The sequence below is a fragment of the Oncorhynchus tshawytscha genome, linkage group LG09 (genome assembly GCF_018296145.1).
Source record: "Oncorhynchus tshawytscha isolate Ot180627B linkage group LG09, Otsh_v2.0, whole genome shotgun sequence".
Classification (NCBI taxonomy): Eukaryota; Metazoa; Chordata; class Actinopteri; order Salmoniformes; family Salmonidae; genus Oncorhynchus; species Oncorhynchus tshawytscha.
In genome coordinates, this window is record NC_056437.1 from 54,864,045 (window position 1) to 54,891,232 (window position 27,188).

General features: G+C 40.5%; 1 protein-coding gene across 3 annotated transcripts; it reads right to left on the reverse strand.

Annotated features, from left to right (window-relative positions):
• Positions 1–245: 245 nt before the first annotated feature.
• Positions 246–26,464, reverse strand: LOC112258287 (CREB3 regulatory factor). 3 transcript variants are annotated; one of them, XM_024432563.2, is made up of 9 exons: positions 26,332–26,464; positions 20,041–20,230; positions 19,370–19,429; positions 17,860–19,102; positions 15,521–15,715; positions 12,191–12,380; positions 10,680–10,753; positions 6,283–6,402; positions 246–6,032 (listed from the first exon to the last, which is right to left on the reverse strand). In XM_024432563.2, the coding sequence occupies exons 2-9, from the start codon at positions 20,047–20,049 to the stop codon at positions 5,914–5,916; spliced, it is 2,010 nt and encodes a 669-aa protein (XP_024288331.1). In that variant the 5' UTR covers positions 20,050–20,230; positions 26,332–26,464; the 3' UTR covers positions 246–5,913. The 3 variants fall into 3 exon arrangements, with proteins under 3 accessions (XP_024288331.1, XP_024288330.1, XP_024288329.1); XM_024432562.2 differs by having other exon boundaries at positions 17,875–19,102; positions 19,370–19,495; XM_024432561.2 differs by having other exon boundaries at positions 19,370–19,495.
• Between the last annotated feature and the right edge of the window lie 724 nt (positions 26,465–27,188).

The following is a 27,188-nucleotide window of genomic DNA, read 5'->3' on the forward strand; positions in this document are numbered from 1 at the left end:
TGTTACACTAGGATATTTTGGAGTATGAACACATCCGTATATTGAATTGAATCCCTCGAAGGAAGACTACATTCAACTTATAAGAAAACTGTCTGAGGCAAAGCAGCAACAATTTTCCTAAGTACATGAGATCACCACTCTACACTGTTAAAACACCAGACAGAGTAAATGTCAGAATTCTTAGCATCGTGGGCAGAAAGATAGTAAATCTTGTATCCATACAAAACTTCCAAGACTTTGAAGGGTGTAGATCAAGTTTGGATTATTTTATTTTTTTGTAAGGCACCTGGTTTAGCAGGCATTGTATTAAAAATAATGTTTGACATTTTGTAAAACCAAGTGCAATGTGGGTATGCTTCTGTTTGTACTATTTGTTGTCATAACAGTGGGTAAGCAACGGAAAAGAGTTTGGTCTGAATATATTGATCAACATCCAAAACAAAAATCTCTTTGCGCTCATTCTTTTATGTTGAAATATCTTCAATAAAGTCCTTGAGACATACAAAATCCTTAAACTCAGGGTGAAGATGCACCCATTGCTAGTAAATTAGTAAATGTTTTACCAATAAACAAATACATTAGATGAGATTTTCATGCACGATGCTCATTCCCTATGAAATATTCGCTGCATGTATTTATCAAACAATATATTACACAAAAATGGTTATACTACATATAAAGCATAGAACCTTGGAGTATGAGGATTTCTACAAGCAATAGGGGAAGTTGAGCAAGTTATGACATGAAATGAGGCTTTTCAAAATGCTTCTGCAATGCTTAAGCATTGAAGAAAATTTCAAATACAGCCCACGACAATTTGCTATAAAAAAAAAGTGTTGAATTTCTATAGACACTGTGGGTGTAGGGGGAAAAGGTATATGTAATGGCAGAATGCATTTTACAGGGTCCTTTAAAATGACAGGTTAAAACAAAAACACAAAAGCATTCCACTGGTTAGATAAGATGGAAAGAAGAACATGTCAATTTAGCAGTGTTCGACGAGACGGGACCTTTCTCCATTACACGCGCCTGGCTCCTCCATTTCAGAGGGAATACCTCCACTCAACCCCCCCACCTGCCTTTCACCACTAGGAACAACTTCATAGGGTTATGGAGACAGAGTAAATGTCTTTGTAGAACGTCAAATAAAATGCTCTGCTCAGACACGAGACAGCTGAAAACTAAAGAAACACCGTCTTACGAGTAAGACCTGCATAGTGCACCATTTTAAGAACATTGTCATCACACACTACAAACCACTACATACAGAAAGCAAGCCAAAATCATATCAGGAATTGAACAACAAAAAAAGGAGGGAAAAAAAGGGGACAAGACACGCTTGCCGCCTCCTCTCTAGTCTACTGTAGCCATTTGGAACAAATCGAGTATGGTCACTTTCGCATTGTGATCTAACTGTTGGGTAACGCTGCCATTAGACATCTATAGACTTAGCAGAAGGTCTAAGACTATAGCATAAGGTTGACTCAAATGTAATCATTTGTTAGCAAATAAAAAGGTCTATGTAATGCATCATAAACGATAATATTTTTCATACATTAAACATTTAGGAATTACCAACCATAGATGACCAGCAGCATGGTAAAACCCAGGTTGGATCAAAACTATAAAGCAAAATTATTTCCCTTTTGAAAAATACATTTTTGTATGTTTACACATGTTAAGAGTATAAAGAAAAGCAAATCTAGGAAAAATATTTCTACTTACAAGTCCATTGGCCGTTGACTATTCCTATCCATCGCACCATTTTGTTTTACATTGACTCTCCATTAACGCACACAATATTATTGAACTGCAGAAATAAATCGCAACAATTTGGATTACATAAATATATTTTCCTTTGATTTAATATTTCGTTACATATATTTCTGATAGAATGGTCGTTACCCTGATTCGCAGCAGAAAAGACCATAATGGATTCAATTATCAGACGGGAGTAGCACATAATTACACTATCTATTAGCTTAATATCTGTTTATATATGTTTGATGTCAATAGAGCAGAAGGAATATTTACTGGCTTTGAATGACAACCACTTCCTTGACTGTTAAAATGCCACAGAGTCTCCTGGCTAGAATGTAAAGTTGCACAGCTTGCGCCCATCATGTTAAATGTGAAAACCTGTGTGGAAACACCCCTGATGCTAGAGTCAGCTACTCAGCTACAGCACTCTTTCTAGATAAGATGTTTTACTAGCATCTTACATAACATCAATTCCCCTAGCTCAACCTCACTTGCCATCAATGATCCCAATGGAGAGGCCATTGTTGATTTGAGCATATCACCAGGTTGGAGTTCTTGGTTGTAGACTGTACAATATTGGCTGATATCGGTTTCCACAGCAACACTGCCGTGCAATTGAACCAACTATTGGCCATCTTACGTGAATGGATGGGTGTTTGAAAAGGCAAAAAGTATCCGGATTACATTTCCACCACAAATTACTTGCCATACAGTACATTGATAGTTTTCCTTCTGAGGCACTCACAAAAGGACATGGGCCTTTGTGAGTACCTCAGTCTCCCCCTCCCCATTAAGTTACAAGTACAAATTACTAAAAAAATTATAACAATATAACTCTGGCAAATGCCCAGAAGAAATGAGTCTACACTGTACATCAACCTGAAGAAAAACCCAAAGCAGAATTTGTTTTTCCATAGGAAATCTCTACTGAAGGCAAATTAATTCATGACGTTAGACTCAGAGTCATTCAAAACATAGGAGCCTTATAACCAAAATGTTGATTGCCCTCTTAAGACCTCCTCAACACACTGTCCTGATCAGGTTACAGAAGTCAAGCACACACTGCAGCATTCAAACAAGGTCGGTTTAGCAGCAAATGGAAGGAATTTTTTTAACTTTTTGTTTGTATTTTCCTTTTTTTTCTTTTAACAAAGTGCTTTCTTTTTCCATACACGTAATATATAATATACTATACAAATATAATATTTAGAAGATACATTTCAGCTTAATCTATTTACAAAATGAAACACTACAAAAACAAACCATGGGTGGTATATAGAGAATCTTGACTACACTAACAAAGTAGAATAAGATATTTTATTATAAACATAAAGTATCATTCTAGTTTCAGAAAAAGTATATTTTCTCCCCTTTTAATTAAAATCGTGAGTTAATCAGTCTATGGCGTGCAGTGTGGGAGACCTGCTTTGCAGAACAATAACATTGTCCCTCTACAGCAAACGAAAGGCATGTTCAGATAATGTCAGAACTCAAATAAGATGCTCACTGGATAAAATAAAACATTTTCAATTAAAACATGCCTTTTTTCCAGCATAGGGACAATGGTACTGTTCCGCAGGGAGGGTTTGCAGCTGTGCCAATTTGATTAAATTTAGCCTTAAATCACCACATTCTCTTGGAATTAGAAAACCTAGTCCTTCAAATTGAGAAGATCGACAAGTTGCAGCAGCAAAGAGAGATGCTTGAGCTAAAAGCATTCTCTCTAAAAAGCTGCGCGTCTCATTTCGTCTGGGCTGAGATCGTAACAGGTTAAGACTACAATTGCAAGTACACAATTGAGAATCATCATCCATACATTTTCTACCAATCTTCCCCATGACAGTGCAACGGAGCAGCTTTGTGTCAAGAACTGAGGCTGAGGGCACAAAGAAACCATAATGATATCCATGATATTCAACCACTTACTTTCAGTACGCCCAAAAAAAACTATACCGTCTTCACAAAAAACAGAGGAACCCTTCCTTAACTTATGCAGAGTCACACTCCAGAAATGTATCTCTCTCAAATGAAATACCTGCACACCAACAGAAAAAGGTCGAGGCAAATATTACAAAAATATTTTCTCTCTTTGTCACACCCTCTCCAAAGTTTCTCTGAATGTGAGGATAGACCTTAGAAATGTGTCATGCTTATTAAAACGTATCAATTTGAAAAAGTGGCAATTCATAATAGATACATGTACTGTATGCATGAATGGACAGTACTATAAATACACAACATAAATCATGTCATGTCAATGATGCATGTGTATCCATCTCACCTACATAAATGATACAAGTTATATACCTTTTGGTTATTTGTGATTGACATTTTGACAGGCAAATTTTTTTTTTTTTTTTAAACATCCACATTGCGCTCCATCCCTTTTCTACTTTGTGCCAAAGCACAATAAAAAGAAGTGGGAGTAGTAACTTCAGGAATCTATCAAAATGTTTCCAAGTAATCTACTTGAGAAGCCAACTGACAGAGCAAGCCTTTTAGAAAATGTTAATGAATGCTTCTTTCAGGACATAATTGGACCCAAGCGAATTTCACAGTTCAATGAAAATCCCTGACCCTACCACATTTCCTACATTCAATACGGTGTCAGGTAAGCTGTGCAAAACCTTACTTTATCTGGCTAGTCACCGTTTTTGTTGCATGTGTCTTTGGTACAAAAAAAAAAACAAATCAAAATAGTGTGCAAATATTTTGAAATTCTATACGAATATTTTTTTTTTTAAACCCTCCCATTCCCAAAGTCCAAGTACCAATAACCAAAGTAAATGTTTGTCAGAGCCATCTTATAATACAATGCACAGACTCTGTGGCATATATCTACATGTTCCATGTTCATATGTACATTCAGAATATTTTTAAAGAGCAGAAATACATTACAAACCCACACCGTGACATTCCCTGCACCATGTTCTGCTCTCCCTCATTGTAAAATGGTCCACTACCCTTCAACCTCTGGGAGTTTTTGTAATCATCTCACTTTAAATACAAGGCACAATGAATAGTACTCTGATCAAATACAAATACGAACACCCCAAACTAAGGAATTCCGAACTTTTAGCGCTCTCATCCCTACTTCGCAAGAAGCCAATGGCATTTTCATTTGAAGACACTTCAAACAAAGTGTATATAGAAAGAGAAAATTGATTGTTGTAATCACATCATCTAGCTTATAGTCGAGACGACTTAGGATCTTAGCCTTCTGCTCAAGTCCATTTGAAATATCTTCTCAACTGCAGAAACACAGGAACAGAAACAATCAGGCTAAATCGCAAACCAACCTTCCTCATTGCATTCATGTCCTAAATGTGTAACCCCCAAACATTGACTTTTTTTTTTTTTAAAGAATCATTCCCTCAAAATATACTATTTATTTTCTTAATATTAGTAGTATTTCGGGTGCTTCTGTGTTTTTGTTGCCTTATGATGTGGTTTGCAGGTTGACATGTATAGGGTTACATTTTCTCCTCCTATGTAAATACCGTGGTACAAGAATGGGAAAACAGACAACTGGCATCAATAGGTATTAGGTGTTCCTAACAGTATACACTATGGAATACACAGTGGCTGTTCTTCACTGGGAACACAGTTCAGTAAGGTGGCATAATAAGAAGGCAGCTGATTAAAAGGACATGGGATTGACAGGAGAATATTTATATTGAATATCTCCTGTCGGCTCACTCTAAATAGAACTGCATCCTGTGTTGGCGTTCCCACTCTGGTACGCAGACATGAAACGGGTCGTTTGAACGCTACAGGAAATGGCTACAGCAAGAACTGATGATCATTCTGTTTTGCTTCACTTCTCAACATAAAACATTTCAGGAGCTATCATCTCATATATTGGCTTTGAATTCGCAGCGCTGTGGCTCGTGAAGGTCACTAGCCACTTGCAACAAATGGCAAGTAACAGACTACTAAGTGCAGAGATAGCTACTAGTTTCATTTCTGTACATGCGCATTGTGTGAATACATACATGTGAAGCTATGGTATATGTATGTCTTCCCACTCAGCATTGGGAATGCGTTTCCGGATGGAATGGACATGCAGAGGGTGTGCCGTTACAGTGTGGGACAAAAATGGTGTGGGATGGCTTGGAGTGTGCCATCACTAGGCCTCTCTACAGGGCCTGTCTACACTCTAGATGTGGGTACGCGCAGCCCGACCAGACCTCCGGTGGGATCCCCCTTGCCAGTGTTCTCCAGGATCTGGTTCACAAAGTCTGAAGTCTCCCCGGCAACTGGGGACTTCACTGCAGAAAGAAACGTTTATAGTGTGCTGGTTATTTAGCTGCTTTTAACAGCCATTGTTAAAACTGTGTTTGGGCTCAAAACTCTCTGCAATCTTGATCAAATGCTGACTCCCCAAAATATACTCAATAGGCTCAGGTTAGCTAAGGACGAGAGAGTGTCTGCCTCATTTCATGGCCATTTCCTGAAGACAACCTACTGCACACTATATTTCTGTTGCAACTTACGAAATACAAATCATCCTTATCTTACCAAGGGTTTCTTCGATGAGTTTGTCCAACGTTTCAGTTATGCTTGTTTCCTTGTCGCAGATATCCTGCACTCTGTTCACCATCTCTTCCTTTATGGTGTTGATGACAAACAGAAGCCGATCTGGAGAAGAAAGAAAAACGTGAGGTTGGCAAAAAGCCTTCCTTCCCTAAACCTCAAGGACATATTCCAGTCTACCAATCACACAATGTACAAAACTGAAGAGGGAAATTGACAGTGAGAAAAGTGTATTATTCAACATAACTGGTAAACCTATAAGGCGTTCACTCACTGCTCTAGAATTGAGTGAAAAGCGGGTAAATTCAAGAGGGTGCGACTAAATTAAATGTCTAAACCTAATTTTCTTTAGCCTGTCATTATGAGTCACACAATTAATCATTAGATATTTCCCTACAATATTACAACCTTAATAGGCTTGTACTTAAGTGTTGATTAAACAAGGTTTGTTCATTGTGACCATTGCTAATTTAGACGGCGCAGCTCTTGGTTTTATCTCCTCTATATTTCGGCGTTGGGAGGTGGTAAAATTAGGATGCGTTTCTGCGCTTTGGACCAATCAAAATCAACTTGATACTCTAGTAATTTCATCTCCAGATCCGTGGATTTCTATTCCTCTAACTCTGGTCAATCAATCAATGTTGAGAGGGGTCATTTTTATGGCAATTAATAAAGGGAAAGAGTCAGAAATTCACAATGAACCTCAACTGGCCTGTACCCCCGCACACTGACTCGGTACCGGTGCCCCCTGTATGTAGCCTCGTTAATGTTATTGTGTTACTTTTTATTTTAGTCTACTTGGTAAATATTTTCTTCTTGAACTGCACTGTTGATTAAGGGCGTGTAAGTAAGCATTTCACAGTAAAGTCTACACAGGTTGTATTCGGCGCATGTGACAAATAAAGTTCGATTTGAAAATCTGGATCAGATTTTTTTTCGCGAGGGTAGGTATTGAAATTCAGTCTGTTAGCTTTGTTTATTTGTAGATATATAATACCAGTCAAAGGTTTGGACGCACCTACTCAATCAAGGGTTTTTATTATCTTTATTCTACATTGTAGAATAATAGTAAAGACATCAAAACTATGAAATAACACATATGGAATCACGTAGTAACAAAAAAAAAAGTGTAAAACAAATCAAAATATATTTAACATTCTTCAAAGTAGATACCCTTTGCCTTAATGAAAGCTTGGCACACTCTTGGCATTCTCTCAACCAGCTACATTAGATGGCCACCTGGAATGCATGTCAATTAACAGGTGTGCCTGGTTAAAAGTTAAGTTGTGGAATTTCTTTCCTTCTTGATGCGTTTGAGCCAATCAGGTGTTGTGTAAAGGTAGGGGTGGTATACAGAAGATATCCCTATTTGGTAAAAGACCAAGTCCATATTATGGCAAGAACAGCTCAAATAAACAAAGAGAAATGACAGTCCATCATTACTTTAACACCATAAAGGTCAGTCAATCCGGAAAATGTCAATAACGTTGAAAGTTTCTTCAAGTGCAGTCGCAAAAACCATCAAGCGCTATGATGAAACTGGCTCTCATGAGGACCGCCACAGGAAAGGAAGACCCAGAGTTACCTCTGCTGTACAGGATAAGCTCATTAGAGTTACCAGCCTCAGAAATTGCAGCCCAAATAGACTTAAAATTGCAGCCCAAGAGTTCGAGTAACAGACATTTCAACATCAACAATTCAGACTGCGTGAATCAGGCCTTCATGGTCAAATTGCTGCAAAGAAACCACTACTAAATGACACCAATAAGAATAAGAGACTTCCTTGGGCCAAGAAACACGAACAATGGACAATAGACCAGTGGAAATCAGTCCTTTGGTCTGATGAGTACAAATTTGAGATTTTTGGTTCCAACCATGTCTTTGTGAGACACAGAGTAGGTGAATGGATGATCTCTGCATGTGTGGTTACCACTGTGAAGCATTGAGGTGGTGTGATAATATGGGGGTGCTTTGCTATCACAGCATTCTTCAGCGAAACACCATCCCAACTGGTTTGTGCTTAGTGAGACGATCATTTGTTTTTCAACAGGACACTGACCCAACACACCTCCAGGCTGTGTAAGGGATATTTGACCGGGAAGGGAGAGTGATGAAGTGTTGCATCAGATGACCTGGCATCCACAATCACCCGACCTCAACCCAATTGAGATGGTTTGGGAGGAATTGGACCGCTGAGTAAAGGAAAAACAGCTAACAAGTGCTCAGCATATGTGGGAACTCCTTCAAGACTGTTGGAAAAGCATTCCAGGTGAAGCTGGATGAGAGAATGCCAAGAGTATGCAAAACTGTCATCAAGGAAAAGAGTGGCTACTTTGAAGAATGTAACATAAACAAAACTAAATTGAACACATTTTTTGGTTACTACATGATCCCATGTGTTTTTTCATAGTTTAAGTCTTCACTAGTATTCTACATTGTAGAAAAGAGTAAAAATAAAGAAAACCCCATGAATGAGTGGGTGTGTCCAAACTTGACTGGTACTGTAAGTTTCACCAGCAAATTGAACTTTTCTGGAAAACATTGATAAGGAATAATAGTTATTAACAGCGTGTCCAAACTTGACAGGTACTGTACACACACAGCAGTCGGAAAGTATTCCGACCCCTTCCCTTTTTACACATTGCTACGTTACAGCCTAATCCTAAAATGGATGTAATAAAAAAAATGGAATCCTCAAATCTACACACAATACCCCATAATGAAAAATTGAAAACAGGTTTAGACATTTTTGCCATTTTATTCAAACTAAAACAGAAATAACTTGTTTATACAAGTAATCAGACCCTTTGCTATGAGACTCAAAATTGATTTCCAAGAATCATCCTTGAGATGTTTCTACAACTTGATTGGACATGATTTGGAAAGGCACGCACCTGTCTATATTAAGGTCCCACAGTTGACAGTGCATGTCAGAGCAAAAACCAAGCACAAGGTCAAATTTCTGCAGCATTGAAGGTCCAAGAACACATCATTCTTAAATGAAAGAAGTTTGGTACCATCCAAGACTCTTCCGAGAGCTGGCCGCCTGGCCAAACTGAGCCATCAGGGGAGAAGGGCCTTGGTCAGGAAGGTGACCAAGAACCCGATTGAGCTCTGTCAGAGCTCCGGAGTTGCTCTGTGGAGATGGGAGAAACTTCCAGAAGGACAACCATCTCTGCAGCACTCCACCAATCAGGCCTTTATGGTAGAGTGGTCCAGACGGAAGCCACTCCTCATAGAAAGGAACAGGACAGCCCGTTTGGAGTTTGCCAAAAGGTTTTAAAGGACTCTCAGACCATGAGAAATAAGATTCTCTGGTCTGATGAAACCAAGATTGAACTCTTTGGCCTGAATACCAAGCATCACGTCTGGAGGAAACCTGGCACCATCCCTACGTGCGAAGCATGTTGGTGGCAGCATCATTATGCTGTGGGGAGGTTTTTCAGCGGCAGGGACTGGGAGAATAGTCAGGATCGAGAGATCCTTGATTAAATCCTGCTCCAGAGTGCTCAGGATCTCAGACTGGGGCGAAGGTTCACCTTCCAACAGGACAATGACCCTAAGCACAAGTCTCAATGTCCTGGAGTGGCCCAGCCAGAGCCTGGACTTGAACATCTCTGGAGAGACCGGAAAATAGCTGTGCAGCAACGCTCCCCATACAACCGGACAAAGTTTGAGAGGATCTGCAGAGAATGGGGGAAACTCCGCAAATACAAGTGTGCTACACTTGTAGCGGCATACCCAAGATGACTCTAGGCTGTAATCACTGCAAAGACGCTTCAACAAAGTACTGAGTAAAGGGTCTGAATACTTATGAAAATGTGATAATTCAGTTTTTTTTATTCATATAAATTTGCAAACATTTTTTTAAACTATTTTTTCCCTCCTTTGTGAGTATGGGGTATTGTGTCAATTGATGAGAAGAAAAAAAAACTATTTAATGCATTTCAAAATAATCCTGTAACGTGTGGAAAAAGTCAAGGGGTCTGAAAACTTTCCAAACACACTCACTATCTATCAGTGTAATTTTGTTTTGCATTTCAATTAGAAAAAGGCCATGTTATCACACACAAATCTGCAGCCACTAGATCGAATGTCAACTGACAAGCTAAATTAGCGCTGTTCTTCCCAAAAGCAGTGACCGAGTTCTATTTAGCAGTAACCACTTTTTGGCCGTAATTACATTCTAATCGCGTTAAATTCTCTGAGTAAATAGTCTAAGTTTTGAGAAATATATAAGTCCAAATCCTGTGTCTCTACTATATATATAGTAGAGACACAGGGTTTGGACTATCGTTTTCTGATGCAATTCTTTACTGAATTGCATTTTCATAAACATTGAATTAAATAATAATTTTATGGACAAACACCCTAAAACATACCATATTCTGTGCCCAGACCCCACAGCTTGACTTTATTGGCCTCATACTGAGCCTTCTTCTTCAGCCGACAGGCCCTGAAAAGAGAGACAAACAAGTGGTTTAAAGGCGTAGTAGCATTAGTGGTGGTGGTGGTGGTAGTGCTGGTAGTGGTGTGTATCAAAGTTAACAAAGCAGAAAGGGACAGTTCTTGAGGGGGAGCATTGAACATATATAGTGGAGCCCGAAATTACTGATACCCTTGATAGAGATGAGCTAAAATGACTGTACATAAAAAAAATATTAAAATACTGATATTGTATGTTAAAACAATTGGGAAATTATATATATATATATATAAAATACTAATAGAATTGCTCCAAAACATATATATTTTTTAACAAGTAGTAATGGACTTTCTCAAAGTTAGACACCCCTTAATTCAATAACTTTCAATACCTACACCTTATGAGAATAACGGAACTGAGCCTTTTAAATATATGTTTTATGAGTTGGAAAACACATTGGCAGTGATCTTAGACCATTCCTCCATACAGAATCTTTCCAGATCCTTGATGGCACATCATGTGTTCGCTAACAGATCATCTGACTTCCATCTGCTCAGAGATTGGACAATACAGACTCTGAAATGGAAACTGACAGTAAAAACACAATTTCTCAACACAGAGGCTGAAACATTCATAACCGATGAACACTACAACACACGAATTGATTTGCAATCTCGTTAGAAAATAGAACGTCTAGGTTGCACAGTAATATCGCTAATATTTGATATCACCACTGGGTTTCAAGGATTGAGAATCCACCTCAGGAAGCCCCTGTTGCAGCCCTATTGCAAAACGTTGATGTTATGGCAAATTAAACATTTCTTGATGTGCACTTGGGGTTATGGTCTTGCTGGAAGATCCACTTGTGGCAAAGTTTCAGCCTCCTTTACCATGCACCAGGATATTTTAGCCGAAAACCTGCTTGCCTCTGCCAGGAGGCAAAAACTTGGCCGCAATCGGTTCTTCCAGCAAGACAACTCCAAGCACAATCAAAAGCCACAAAGAAATGGCTAATAGGCGACAAAATCAACATTTGTTGAACCCCATTGAAAACCTGTGGTTTGAATTGAAGAGGGAAGTCTATAAGCGCAAACAAAGGATATCAAGGATCTGGAAAGAATCTGTATGGAGCAATGGTCTAAGATCCCTCCCAATGTGTTCTCCAACTCATAAAACACTATGCTCGCGAGGTATTGAAAACAGGTATCAATTTTTACCCTTACCTTTGAGGAAAAAAAATAATAGCGTACCTATTAAACTAATTCTCTTTGTCCAAGCAATTGAATTAGTATAAAATAATAGAATTTCCCCCCCAAAAAATGTACATACAATATAGCTCGGTAGTTGAATGTTTTCTTTTATACAGACATGTTTTGCTCATCTTCATCAAGGGTGTCAAAAATGTCAGACCCAGCTGTAACTACTGAGTGTTGAACATATGGAGGTTGAAAGGTGAGAATCCAGTACCTGGAGGCCAGTTTGTTCTTCTCCTTGCGGGAGCGAGGGCGGGCTGTGATGGGCAGCTCGCTGACCGGGGTCAGGTCACTGATCACCTTGTTGAGCTTACGCAACTCGTTACCGATCTGCAGCAGCTTCCGAGGGTTAGGGGTTAGGTCCTCCACGTCCGTCCGTCGAGACTTCTTCAGATTGTACTTCCCTGTTCACACAGCCAAATCACCGAGCCGGTTAACCACTGAGACGTTTCCCCTTTGTCAGCAGCGACAGTCAGATGCATTTGTATCCAAATGGATTAATCCAAAACCCATGAATGTACATCATGAATAACGGAACAGCCATGTTACATGTATAACCTGTGATCTACTGTAATTAATTAACTATGAAGCATGTGGCTTTGATCAGGTACAACTGGAAGTGTGAGAATTCATACTTCAATAGGTAGTTTGTGGTGTGTGCTTCTATACTGAACCAAAATATAAGCGCAACATGTAAAGTGTTTGGAGCAATGTTTCATGAGCTGAATTAAAAGATCCCTGAAATGTTCCAAAATTTAAAAAATTGTGCACACATTCTTTTACATCTCTGTGAGCATTTCTCCTTTGCATAAATAATCCATCCACCTGACAGGTGTAGCATATCAAGAAGCTGATTAAACAGCATGATTATTACACAGGTTCACCTTGTGCTGTGGACAATAAAGGCCACTAAAATGTGCAGTTGTCACACAACACAATGCCACAGACATCTCAAGTTCTGAGGGAGCGTGAAATTGGCATGCTGACTGCAGGAATGTCCACCAGAGCTGCTGCCAGATAATTTAATGTTCATTTCTCTGCCACAGGCCGCCTCCAACATTATTTTAGAGAATTTGGCAGTATGTCCAACTGGCCTCACAACTGCAGACCACTTGTAACCGTGCCAGCCCAGGACCTCCACATCCGGCTTCTTCACCTGCGGGATGGTCTGAGACCAGCCACCCGGACAGCTGATGAAACTGTGGGTTTGCACAAGCAAAGAACTTCTGCACAAATGGTCAGAAACCGTCTCAGGGAAGCATATCTGCATGCTCGTAGTCCTAACCAGAGTCTTGATCCGACTGCAGTTCAGCATCGTAACCAACTTCAGTGGGCAAATGCTCACCTTCGATGGCCACTGGCACACTGGAGAAGTGCACTTCGTGCCAATAGGCTGAAAAAAGGCCTGAATTATATAAAAATCAGTGACACTCAGCCTTCATTAAAGGAAGGAGTATTCGTAACCACATACGATTAGTTTGAGATATTATAGATTACAGTTCATAGAAGATGATGGCTTTATATTGTATTTAGATTTTTTTTAAGGCTTTTGACACTTTAGAGCACAACTTTGCATTTAGAACTCACTCTACTTTCGGGTTCAGGGAGAATTTCTGTAAAATGATAAGGATGATTGATATATAATGACATTAGCAGTTCGCTAGCTATGAGTAATGGAACCTCCCCTCGTTTCTCTATTGCTAGAGGAATTAGACAGAGTTGTACGATATCCCCTCTTATTTATTTTAGCCAGATTTACTAGCCATATTTCTTAACAAATCTGAGAATTTAAAAGGGATCCGCAGTGTTTTTTTGGGGTGCAGAGTAGGTGAACGGATGATCTCCGCATGTGTGGTTCCCACCGTGAAACATGGAGAGGGTGGTGTGATGGTGCTTTGCTGGTGACACTGTCAGTGATGTAGTTAGAATTCAAGGCACACTTAAACAGCATACGCCAACCCATCTGGTGTGCTCTTAGTGGGAAAATAATTTCTTTAGGACAATGACCCAACACACCTCCAGGCTGTGTAAGGGCTATTTGACCAAGAAAGAGTGATGAGTGCTACATCAGATGACCTGGCATCCACAATCACCTGACCTCAACCCAATTGAGATGGTTTGGGATGAGTTGGACCACAGAGTGAAGGAAAAGCAGCCAACGAGTGCTCAACATATGTGGGAACTCCTTCAAGACTGTTGGAAAAGCATTCCAGCTGAAGCTGGTTGAGAAAATGCCAAGAGTGTGCAAAGCTGTCATCAAGGCAAAGGGTGGCTACTTTAAAGAATCTTAAATATATTTTGATTTGTTTATTTGTTCAACACTTTTTTGGTTACTACATGATTCCATGTGTTATTTCATAGTTTAAGTTTTCACTATTATTCTACAATGTAGAAAATAGTAAAAAATAAAGAAAAACCCCTTGAATGAGTGGGTGTGTCCAAACATTTGACTGGTACTGTAAGTTTCGCCAGCAAATTTTACTTTTCTGGAAAAACATTGATTTGGAATAATAGTTATTAAAATTAATAGGAAATCAATTTTCAAAGGCCTTTGGTTTGACAAGGGTTTTCATTTTGTATGTGATTTGTTAGACAACACTGGGGAGTTTCTGCCGTTTGAAGAGTTCATTGGTAAATTTCAGGTTAATATTACTCAGAGAGAATATATGGACTAGGGGTTTGCAAAGCAATTCCACTTCCTTTACTTTACTTGGACTTATTAAGAACACTTTGTTATATTAATGAGGTTTTTCCTACTTTTCCAAGTTCACAAATTAATGACTTGAACCTTTTGGATAAAAAAACTTAAACAATAAGTGGATACGATTGGCAGTTAAGTAATTTTTGGTGATTATAATTCAATATATTGCTATGGAAATTACCAACCCATGCTGTGGTCAAAAGTGACTACCTTTTACCTCAATTGACCAGTTATCCCAAAAGTTAGACACTAATTTTAAAATATAACGTTAATGATTTTGAGCCATAAGCTACGGACAACAAACACAATTTTATCAATGGCAATTTGAATGCACAAAGATACCATGACGAGATCCTGAGGTCCATTGTCGTGCCATTCATCACCTCATGTTTCAGCATGATAATGCATGGCCCCATGTCGCAAGGATCTGTACAGAATTCCTAGAAGCTGAAAATGTCACAGCTCTTCCGTGGCCTGCATACTCACCAGACATGTCACCCATTGAGCATGTTTGGGATGCTCTGGTTTGAAGTGTACATCAGTGTGTTCCAGTTCCCAACAATATCCAGCAACTTCACACAGCCATTGAAGAGGAGTGGAACAACATTCCACAATCAACAGCCTGATCAGCTCTACTCAAAAGAGGAGTGTTGCGCTGCATCTGGTCACACCAGATACTGACTGGTTTTCTGATTCACACCCCTTTCCTTATATGAACTGTAACTTTGTCAAATCTTTGAAATTGGTGCATGTTGCATTTATATATATTTTTTCAGTGCACACATAACCACTGACCAGTATGAGTGTGTGTGTTTATGAGAGAGATAAAGTTGTGTGTCTCACCGTGGTGTGGGCCGTTCCTCTGGTAGAGGTTGCTGGGCAGGGTCTGTCTGTCCCACTCGGAGGGCTTGAGCATGCGCTCCTGCTTAGAGGGGGTGAGCTGCTCGCTGTACTCCCAGAAGTAGCGGCGTTTGCCCCTCTTCCTGGAGATCCCTGCTGTCAGGCCCTTCACGTCCCCCACCGTGTCATTGTCACATCCTGATCACAACAGACAGGACAGGGATGAGGGAGAGAGAGGCAAGGGAACAACAAGAAAGAAAGATCAGAAAGAAAAGATTATAGAGGGAGATATGGGTGAGGAGAAGAGATGAGGATAGGGAGTGAGGATGAGAAAAGTGCATAGAGGTTCAGTTGATCAGAGACACACACACACACACACCCCTATAAAATAGTATAAATAAACCATTGAGCCTGATGATCATACTGTCCCAATCACATAGGCGGGAATTCCGACTCGAGCAAGCATGCACTTTTCTTTCTCTGCATATTCTGACCCTGAACTTAAGCAGGAGAGTAGCATGATATTCACCCGCTATACGTTTTGGGGTGGAGATCAAAGAAATTAAGGTGCGTCTACAAATACGCCGTATTCTGACCTTGACTTCATGCCTACATAATTCCACCACCTTTACGCACAATGAAATGATGAACTTGTCGGTTCCAAGAGGAACAACATTTTTTTTTTTCTTCTCCCCCAGATAGAAATAACTGTAATTTACAAATTGATAAGCACTTTTGCTAAGAGCTAGGTAAATGAGTAAGCCATTTGGATAAGGGGATTGTGAATATACAGTAAATTACAATTGTTTTAGATCCAATTCACCTTATGGCACCAATGGAAGAAAACTGAAGCATATCAACATATTACCTTTTCCACTGTGAAGTTTATGAAATGCTGGCTTTATAATTTGCAGGGATGAAATTTGGAGACCCAAGCTATAGGCTTCTGTAGCCATACGCAAATGACAGTATAGCGGCAAGCGTACCAAGTTGATTGCTAGAATGTTTTATTATATGCCCGGACTTTTCACTATATTTTTTAGAATTTGTATCGTGTTAAATATCAGCCACTATCGGTAGCCACCGTCAGTTATACCCACATATATTTATAATTGGCCCTTCATTGTTAGTTTCCTTACATTTGCATCATTACATAGTTTACCTTTCTTTCCTGTCACGTTTGTATGGTTGTTCCTGAGGATCGCCAGCAATGGTGGATCATATTAGGGTAACGTATTACAAGTTGTGCAATAATTTGGGACATGTAGCCTATTTGAATCGTTATGGAAGGCAGACCATACAGAGCCGTTTAAACCTGGAGCCTGGCACACAGTTGACGAGGACTGGACCATTGTCGTCGCAGTTCCATGATTAGTGAGGATTATTAAAGTGGATTTATAGACTACTATATAGACTACTGTTCAACACCTATTGTACACTTTTTCGCCTTACAATATTCCATGGATTGAACAATTGAATATGGGAACATTCAAGATGAATCAAACCGCTATTTTTGATTCACAAATATATTTTGTGTGTAAAGGCTCTCCAAACCTGTGTTTTTATTATTCACAAATACTTTCCTAACCCTAAATAATATTACAAGATCAGAGTATTTTTTTATCTGCTGAAAAGGAGAGGAATATGAGTGTATTTACATGGCTTTCTTTCATTGATCCCTAATTATTCTGAACCGTTCTCTCCATATATTCTAGGGAAGCTTCCTTGACTTGGACAATTTTGCCAACACATGGCTAACCTTTGTTTAACCAGCTAAATAGCAGCTCATACCGAAAATGTGTTTAAGTCACCCTTCTAGCTAAAAGGCTGTTAGAGTTTACACTTCCTCTTCCAATTATAATGTGGGGAGGTCAAAATAATGAAAAACTACCTGCCAAATCTATTCATTTAAAAATGTTGATTACTTCTCCTTGCCATTTTCATTCACAAGACATGTGAAGAAAGAAAAAAAATAAGTTTGCTAACGTACGATGGGGGTCCCTAGGTCACCAGTTTGCCTGGGGGGTCCCTGGACAAGAAAAGGTTGAAATTCTTCCTTTACAATACAGAATGACTCACTGTAACACAATGGGCCCGATCAAGGATTTCCAACAGGGAACAAGTGAACCTATCACAAATGTTATTTTAATTAAAATTTCCCGTCCTTCAGCTACAAAGAGATTCCCATCTAGAAATATAGGTGATGTTTTCTTTACAGGGAGCTGACATTAGTAATATACCCGCAGTTCTGAAGTGGGCACCTTCAGCGACTAACTTCACTTCACATGAAAAACAAAAAATGGTTACTATAATTCAAGGTGCATGGACATTGAAATGACTACCTGATACATGGCTACCTGGCTCGGAGAAGGTGTCACTCATGTCGTCATCTTTATCGCCCTCATAATCATCATCCTCCTCATCATCATCATCCTCATCATCATCATCATCGTTCTCAGAGAGCTCATGCTCACTGCCGAAACCCTCATCATGATCTTCATCCAGCTCCACCCCCTCAGCATCTTCCTCATCCTCCATCTCCCCCACCTCTTCTTCTTCCTCCTCCTCCTCCTCATCCATCTCAGTGAGGGTTTTCCCAGCCAGCCTGGCTCGGGTTAGGAACAGGGAGTAGTTGTGCTCCTCTTCCTTCTTTTTGTCAGAGACTGGGTCATGTCCCAGGCCACTCCCACTGGCAGTCAGCAGAGTCTCGCTGGCCTTGGCCCCAGCCACAGGGTAGTGGAGGATGGGGGGCACAGCTCCAGATGTGCCCACTGAGGCGGGGGGCATTACCCGGCAAGGCAGCTCTTCTCTCTTCTCATAGGCCAGGATGCTGGCAGAGGCTGCAGTAGCAGGAGCAGCCACAGGGGCAGCACAGCCAGACGTGGTGGCCACCTCAGGGGGCTTGCTGGGGTACGGGGAGTGGTCTTCAGACTCAATCTGATGGGAGGCCATGGGCATGTCGACTAGGGGCCGGCGAGGCATGCTGACGCGAACCGTGGCCTTGCGCACATAGTCGTTGCAGTGGTGGCCCAGAGCAGCCATCTTGCTGGGACCCTGGGCCTTGGACATAGTCTCTGTGGTGGAGGGGACAGGCCAAGTGGCACTCAGGGAACCCTCTGCAAAGTCACCCAGGGGGTCCCTGACCAGGTTGGTGCAGGAGGCGGAGAACGAGGGGCCCGGGCGGGCGGCCATCTTCTTGCCCAGGGAGAGTGGGGGGAGGGAGGTGTGCTGCTTCTGGCCCCCCATCAGCAGATCAGGGTGGTAAAGCGTGTCACACACAGGTGGTTGCGAGTCCTCGCTGTTGAGCTGGGCCAGGGTGGGGGTCTGGCCAATCACCTCCTCGTCCTGGTAGGGGCTGGAGAAGTCATCCAGGCCTGCCTCCTTGGTGCCCCAGATGTCACAGCTGGTAAAGCGGGTGTACTTGGTCATGTCCTCCCAGTACGTATCCCACTGCTCAAAGTTAGAGCTGTAGTCCGGGTCACTGTCCACCAGCTCCAAGAGGTACTCCCCACACTCCATCTCCTTGTAGTCCCCCACTGTGAAGTGATCACCTTTAGGGCTTTGGCGATTGGTCATCTCTCTATCCTGGGGAGGAAAGGGAAGTATAAAGATTAAAAAAGCTACATTAAATGCATGTTATTGTCTTATCCTTTGACAGATGTGTGATAAGGCTAAGTATGCAACCATATTCACTCAACAATATTGTATATGTAAATAAAGAGACGTTACATCTTTATAATTCTATTGCCGTAGCGGGTTGTGTTCTCTACTAGGCCACCTGTCTATCCTGATTCTCTGTGAGCTCTAAACTGTGATCTTGCCCAGAGGCCACTTTGCATGGAGAACACTTACCAGTTCGTACATGAAGTCTGGGTCTGTGTTACTCGCCAACAGGTCTGTGCTGGTTAGTGCCTGGTCAGCAAAAGTATAAGTTTGAAAGAAATCCCCAAAGGGAGGATCCATTCCACTGATGCTGGGCTAAGGAGAAATAAACATTCCAAACTATTGAAACGGTGAACAGAGATGATTAGTTGTAGTTTAGGCTTTACAAACAACGGAGTAACGGAGTAACACAAGCTTATATTTTAGGTACTGATGGGGTATGACAGTTCATGAGGCATTTATACATGTATATTCTTCAAGAATCAGTGGGTATGTACATAGTACCACTTTAAACATTTAGTTAAGCATGGAGAGTAACAATGAACATACAACATTTGTGGTGTTGTGTAAGCCATGATGAATGTGGGAACGTTCCTATGTCCAACATGGGAACTCGCCATATACCATCCACGGTGTAATTGCAGGGCAACTAGGCGAAGGTCTGTCAGTTTTAAGCTACAGACTCAGGAAAACAATGTGTGAAGATCTGAGATACATCGTTATGGATAATGGTAATCAACTATCCAGCAACCTAGTTGTTTTTGCTGAAGAGGTTGTTTGTGCTGAAAGATGGTCAATTGTAAGATAACGGCCATTGACTAAAGTTGGACCACTTCTAAAAGAACCCTCCCTTCCATTACCTGAGGCATCGCCGAGCACCGATCTCTGTTCCTTATTGTGAATTATTCTTCCACCTCGTGTCCCAGTCGTCTTTGGATGATATCAACCTCCAGTAGAAAATTAGATGGGTTAAGCAACAAAGTCTTCTTTATTGTGGAAAACTCAGTGACTCATGTAAGTCTCGCCGCCTTCTCTTCTGATACCTGGTGTCTGGAGCGAGATGAGAGATGGAAGGGTTAAATTGGTAAGATATGACATATGTTTGCACATTTCACCTTCATACTAGGTAGACTTGACAGCATATGGCACTCCTACAATCTTATATGCAATAATGTAACTTTGCCTACAAGCTGAGATTCTGTGCAGATCGTCAAACACTGCTTCTGAAAGTTCCTGTCAAGACCGGCTGTTCATTTAAATCAGAACACAGCCTACTTCTATCAACTCTAGTGTGAGCGAGCTTAACTCACGACTGCGTTGGTGACGCTCAGTGCAAACTGGGGGCCCTTCCATGCTTGTCCATGTAAGAGACCTTGTTGAAGCCGAGTGAAGTTGCAGACATTGTCCGGTTGCAGCCTTTCAGATGCAGAAAATGAGTTTGATGCGAAACAGAATGAGCTTTGAACCAATACTGTGTCTAGGCTATTTTAAAATTATTCTAGCTAGCTACCTTTCCCCACTGCCTACGAAGAGTCACAAACAGAGGGAGCAGAGTCGCCTGGGTGCCGTTTGCATAACAAATCATGAGAAATATGCTGGGGAGAGCGGGCACTGTGCTGGCCAGCTGCAACACCAAGCAAAACAATCCAGATCCTTAAAAAATGTTTTGATTCAAATTAAGCAAAAAATGTTTTGCCAACATATCCAGGAGAAGATTGAATGTCTCTGCTATAACCAAGAAGCTTGATCTTGACATCTCGCCACTCAACTAGCAAGTTAGCAAACCAAATGCATAGCTGAAGCCCTGAGCTGGATATAATTTATTTGACATACATCTTAGATTTCTTATAGTTACACTTAACTTATAATTAAGCACGCAGGTGCCCCAACCCCCAAAATACCCCGGTACAAACGGTATATCGTCCAAGCCTAGCGGATGACGTCATTTCCTCCTGGTGTGCGTATCATCTGTCTGCTTTTGCATACATCTCAGCCCGCAAAAGAAGAACCCCCCACCCCCCAGCTAGCACACTTTAGGAATTAACAGAGTCGTGATATGCCACGCAAAGAAAAGCTTTTGAGCCATCTGTACGAGTGCAGTCCTGGTCCTGCGAAGATCCACCCACCTGTTAGAACAACTAAAATGACAGCTATTGTGTTTTTGGGAGGCACTGTGGGGAAGCCCTTGCTGCAATCGGCTGATGCCATGCAAAACTGCCTGCCTGGCTACTGCACTGAACTGCCATTTTAATATCTTTGTCATCTCTACACAGGCATTCCCCTGGAAGTTAAACGCACTGCATGATGTATTGCCTTCTGCAACCATTTCTAAAATCCACGCTACAGAGTAGGTCTCTCTCTTATGTTTATGATTGACCACTCACTTCCTCGTCAGATTTCTGACGATCGGTTTCTGTTGACGGCCGAATAAGGGAACTGAAAGGAAGGCGAAAGGGTGGAAATAATAGCAGACTTCAGACAAACTACTATGTGCCACACACCCTGTACTGACAGCAGTGTATTCCATTTAGATTAGGGTAGGCTACATGTTTTAGCCTTTTGGGTGCATGAATTAACATTTTGAAACTAGATATCACCAGAGACTAAAGCTTGGCTTCTTCATTATGCTAAGCACACAGGCGGACAGTTTAAGTCAGTTTACTATGGGCACTAAACTGATATGGGTCACAATGGATGGCACCAGCTGTTCCTGATGAACACAACTTCACTCTGCAATTGGACGACGCTAGGCCAATTGTGCATCGCCCCATAGACCTCCCAGTCGCGGCCGGCTGCGACAGTCCCCGGTGGCACAGCTAGCACTGGAAAATCGATTTTTAAATAAGAGCATATTTGAGAACTACACTGAACAAAAATATAACGTAACTTGTAAAGTGTTGGTCCCATGTTTTACGAGCTTAAATAAAAGATCCTTGAAATGTTCCATATCTTTGCCAAGATATTCCATCCACCTGACAGGTGTGGCATATCAAGAAGATGATTTAACAGCACGATCAATACACAGGTGCACCCTGTGCTGAGGACAATTAAATGCTGTTCTAAAATTTGAAGTTGTCACAACACAATACCACAGTTGTCTCAAGTTGAGGGAGTGTGCGTTTGGCATGCTGACTGCAAGAACGTCCACCAGAGCTGTTGCCAGAGAATGTAATGTCCATTTCTCTACCATAAGCCACCTCAAATGTCATTTTAGAGAATTTGTCAGTACGTCCAACTGGCCTCACAACCGCAGACCATGTGTATAGTGTCGTGTGGGCGAGCAGTTTGCTGATGTCAAACGTTGTGAAAAGAGTGCCCCATGGTGGTGGTGGGGTTAAGGTATGGGAAGGCATAAGCTATGGAAAACAAACGCAATTGCATTTTATCAATGGTAATTTGAATGCACAGAGATATCTTGATGAGATCCTGAGGCCCATTGTTATGCCATTCATATGCCATCATCACCTCATGTTACAGCATGATAATGGTTCAAGGACCTGTACACAAATCCTGGAAGCTGAAAATGTTCCAGTTCTTCCATGGCCTGCATACTCACTAGACATGTCACCCATTCAGCACTTTTGGGATGCTCTGGAGCGACAGCATGTTCCAGTTCCCGCCCATAACCAGCAACTTCGCACAGCCATTGAAGGGGAATGGGACAACATTCCACAATCAACAGCCTGATCAACTCTACGCCAACGAGATATGTTACGCTGCATGAGGCAAATGGTGGTGACACCAGATACTGACTGGTTCAGTATCTAAATGTTTAAGTATCTTAAAATGCATCCATTTGGGCCTAATTCATTTATTGCAATTGTCGGATTTCCTTATACGAACTGTAACTCGGTAAAATCGTATACATTGGCATGTTGCAGTATAATTTTTTGCTCAGTATATATAACAACCAAAATAAAAACTAGACAGTAAGGGAAAATCTTAAATTCCCAAAATGTTATGGCATTGGGCCCCCAATGATTTTGTTATCATGTTCGAGTCACTAATTGCAAGAAATTAGCTTTAAAAACAGCAACATTTTGTTCAAGAAGAGGGCCTCTAAAATTGTAAGTGTTAGACCGCGCCATTGGCCCCGTCCATTAACCCCTGCACGCTAACTTTGCCACCTATGTCGATAAAAGAAAATCTAGGGGAAACACTGAACATGACACCATTCTCAGAAAGGGCAAATCACAGAGCATGTCAAATCAAATCAAATGTTATTTGTCAAATGTAGAGGTTGACCGATTAATCGGAATGGTCGATTATTTAGGGCCGATTTCAAGTTTTCATAACAATCGGAAATCGGTATTTTTGGACACCGATTTGGCCTATGTAAAAAATATTTAGTCCAGGTAGGAGCGAGGAGAGGGATGGAAGTTATACTGTTACTTTGGCAATACTAAAGTGCCTATAAGAACATCCAATAGTCAAAGGTTAATGAAATACAAATGAGTGAAATGAGAGAAATAGTCCTATAATTCCTATAATAACTACAACCTAAAACTTCTTACCTGGGAATATTGAAGAGTCATGTTAAAAGGAACCACCAGCTTCATATGTTCTCATGTTCTGAGCAAGGAACTTAAACGTTAGCTTTCTTACATGGCACTTTTACTTTCTTCTCCAAAACTTTGTTTTTTCATTATTTAAACCAAATTGAACATTTTTCATTATTTATTTTAGTCTAAATTGATTTTATTGATGTATTATATTAAGTTAAAGTAAGTGTTCATTCAATATTGTTGTAATTGTCATTATTACAAATTGTAAAAATGTTAAAAACAATTTATAAAATTGGCCGATTAATCGGTATCGGCCTTTTTTGGTCCTCCAATAAATCGGTCGACCTCTAGTCAAATGCCCTGAATAAAACAGGTGTAGACCTTAGAGTGAAATGCATGTGATATCATATGAATGCGCTCTCATAGTTCACCCTGTTTTGGACTGATAGATACCACAGTGTGATACCTGCCTACAGGACCAACTCAGGCATGCTGCAATGTTTCATTGCCTGCTTTCATACCAGTATCCAGTAATATGACACCACATAAAACAACCAATATGTACTATACTACCTAGACCATGTTAGGAATACCTCACATTCGGTTCTTGATGGCCACCACATTTTCATAACTGAAATTGCACAGGATGAATCTAACTGTAAAGCAGACAGGCCGTTAATCTCTGTGGCCTCAACGTGAAACCTGGTTGTACTCTGTGGCATTGGTTGTCAACAGGAAGAACCGATCATATAGACTATTTGCCTTGCACCTATGCTACTCTCGGTTGTTATCATCATCTATGCATTGTCACTTTAATAACTACCGACATGTACATATCACCTCAACTAACCAGTGCCCCCACACATTGATTCTGTACCGGTACCCCCCTGTATAGTCTCGCTATTGTTATTTTACTGCTACTCTTTTTTTCCTATAGATATCTTTTTTTACTGCTGCTCTTTATTTCTTAGGCAATATTATTAATATATTATATTAATATATATTTTAACTGCATTGTTGGTTAGGGGCTCGTAAGTAACCATTTCACTGTAAGGTCTACACTTGTTGTATTCGGTGCATGTGACTAATAAAAGTGTTTTTGATAAGCATATTGAAATATGCTTTGAAAAAAAAAAAAAGATTTAAGGCCAGGATAGGAGTATTCTAGAAACACAGGGTCCTCCCCTGTGCCCCTTTGCCGTGCACAAAAAAATATAGATCTAGCACTGCTAAGTATGTCCAAGTTCAATATTATTCTGCTAATATTGAAGGTAATATTAAAGGTGAGCAAAGATCCAAGGCAAAAATGTGTGTGGTATTCTCAGCACGCATCGCATTCTGCATCAAATTTGTAACGCTGGCCACCCCTACGTTTATGGTGGCAAATCGATCACATACGCAGAAAAAAGTTTAAAGTATTCACACCTATCACCTATAAACTAGATTTAGGCCCCGATTGCTGTCTAGCGTTACAGGCGATGAGGACCTAGCTACATAGCATAATGAGTACCTCGGCAAAATCTGACTTTCAGAGAGGCATATGGCCAAATATAAATATAAATATATATTAATATACAGGCTAGTAGATAAATAAACCGTAAAAACTACAATAACTAATCAACTGAATTAATATTTTTTAGGCTGACCCACTAACACTCTACACAGACCCTGACACAAACAAATGCAACGTCAAACCAACGTCCTACTTGGGCCAACGCCCACGCAATCTTGCAGTCCTATTGGTCAAAACGCAGTCATAGCCCGCCTTAAAATATGCGCGAATGGTCGGCATAGATGTCAATCGTAGGAGATACTTCAGAGAAAAACACATCTCAATATAACTAGGTTGAGACAGAAAACAAACAATTCAAAGCATTGTTTTGTGGCCTAAATAACTCATTAAATACATGCAAAATGACCCCATGACACTTAGAATTCGCATAGGGGATAATTTTACAGAAGTCTGTTATCCTCTTATTATAATCTTACAGAAGACATGCATGTCTAGCTTTGTCATATAGTCAACATAAACACACGACACGGAGATCTCGGTAACTGAACGAAAGTAGCTCGCTAAGCATTGACGACTGTCCGGACTAGTTGACGCCTTCAAATCCCCGAAAAGCAAATCTGTCAACTGTTGTATTTTTTTCTCTACTCAGTTTACCTAGAATGTTCTCGATCTCTCTAGCAGCACACTGGCTGTGGTTGGTGTGGGGGGGGGGTTTGGATGTGTGTTGATTTTTAGTTGACCAATACATGTATTAATTGGGGAATGCCTGATTGGCAGCACCTGGCTTCAACATCGTCATGATTAATCAAGTTTACACTTTTAATCTTGTAAACACCCCCAAAAAATGTTTGTAAAATAAAGCTCTTGTAACGAGCTACAATGCTCCTGCACATATAGCACCTATTCGTGATTCAATTTTTTTTTTAAATAGGTAAGCGGTTTTAGTTCACCAGGATTTCACACGAAACAAGCTAAATCTAGTTCCCTACCAACTACAGTATGGCCTCCGTCCCGCCCCTCTCACAGCAGCAGATACAACTAGCTAACGTTAGCTTACCAAGAGGTGAGAAGCAATCCAGCGAAAAAACATGATGCACAAAGTTTTCAAATGGTTTGAAAAACGTTCAACTCACCGTTAGAAACCCCATGTGAAAGTTTGGTGTCGTGTTTCGCTTCGTGTTTAATCCTATCTGAGCAATAATAAAGCCATTTCAATGGAGTCCACGCTGCCTTCCTCTTGCATTTGTTTTGTTTATCTTCTTCCTGACGGGTTCCTGGAAAGCGCGTGACTTGCTAGTCATGTGGTCCTTCACGGACCAATCGCAGCAGGGCTTTAGGATTGACCCAAAACATTGTACATACCTTACAGTATGCTACTGCACACCACTTCATATGCTATAATAAGAGTTATCCAGACATTTTTTATTATATTTTTTCCCAAAAGCCCTAGGTTACAGTTATTTGGCAAGAAACCCAAGTCGTGTTTCCTAAGGGTTCACAAATGAAAGACTATTAAATACCATCTTTGATTAGATCTGTCATAATACTATCTCATATGTACTGTGATTTCACTATTGTTACCTCTTGAGGAAAATCACACAGACTTAACTTCACATAAAACATACAAATACATGACAAAGAATTACAAAACCGTTATAAACCAGGAAAGTTATATATTGGAATTCTATTTACACACTATTCATGTGTGCATATTCATAGTATGATAAACAGTTAAATATGATCTTAAGAGAGAGGCGCTGTGATACAATATGTTTTTTTTATCTGCTTTTAAAGCTAAACTTTCTTTTTGCCCGAGTGACCTGAGTAACCTCTGGTGGCAGAGTATTCCACTATGACATGGCTCGCTATATAACTGAGCGGCGCATTAAACCTGTTTTTGGTTTGGGTACAGTGAAGAAACCCATAGTGGCGTGTCTGGTGGGGTATCTATGTCTGTTTGAAGTGTATGCAAATAGATTATACAAGTGGT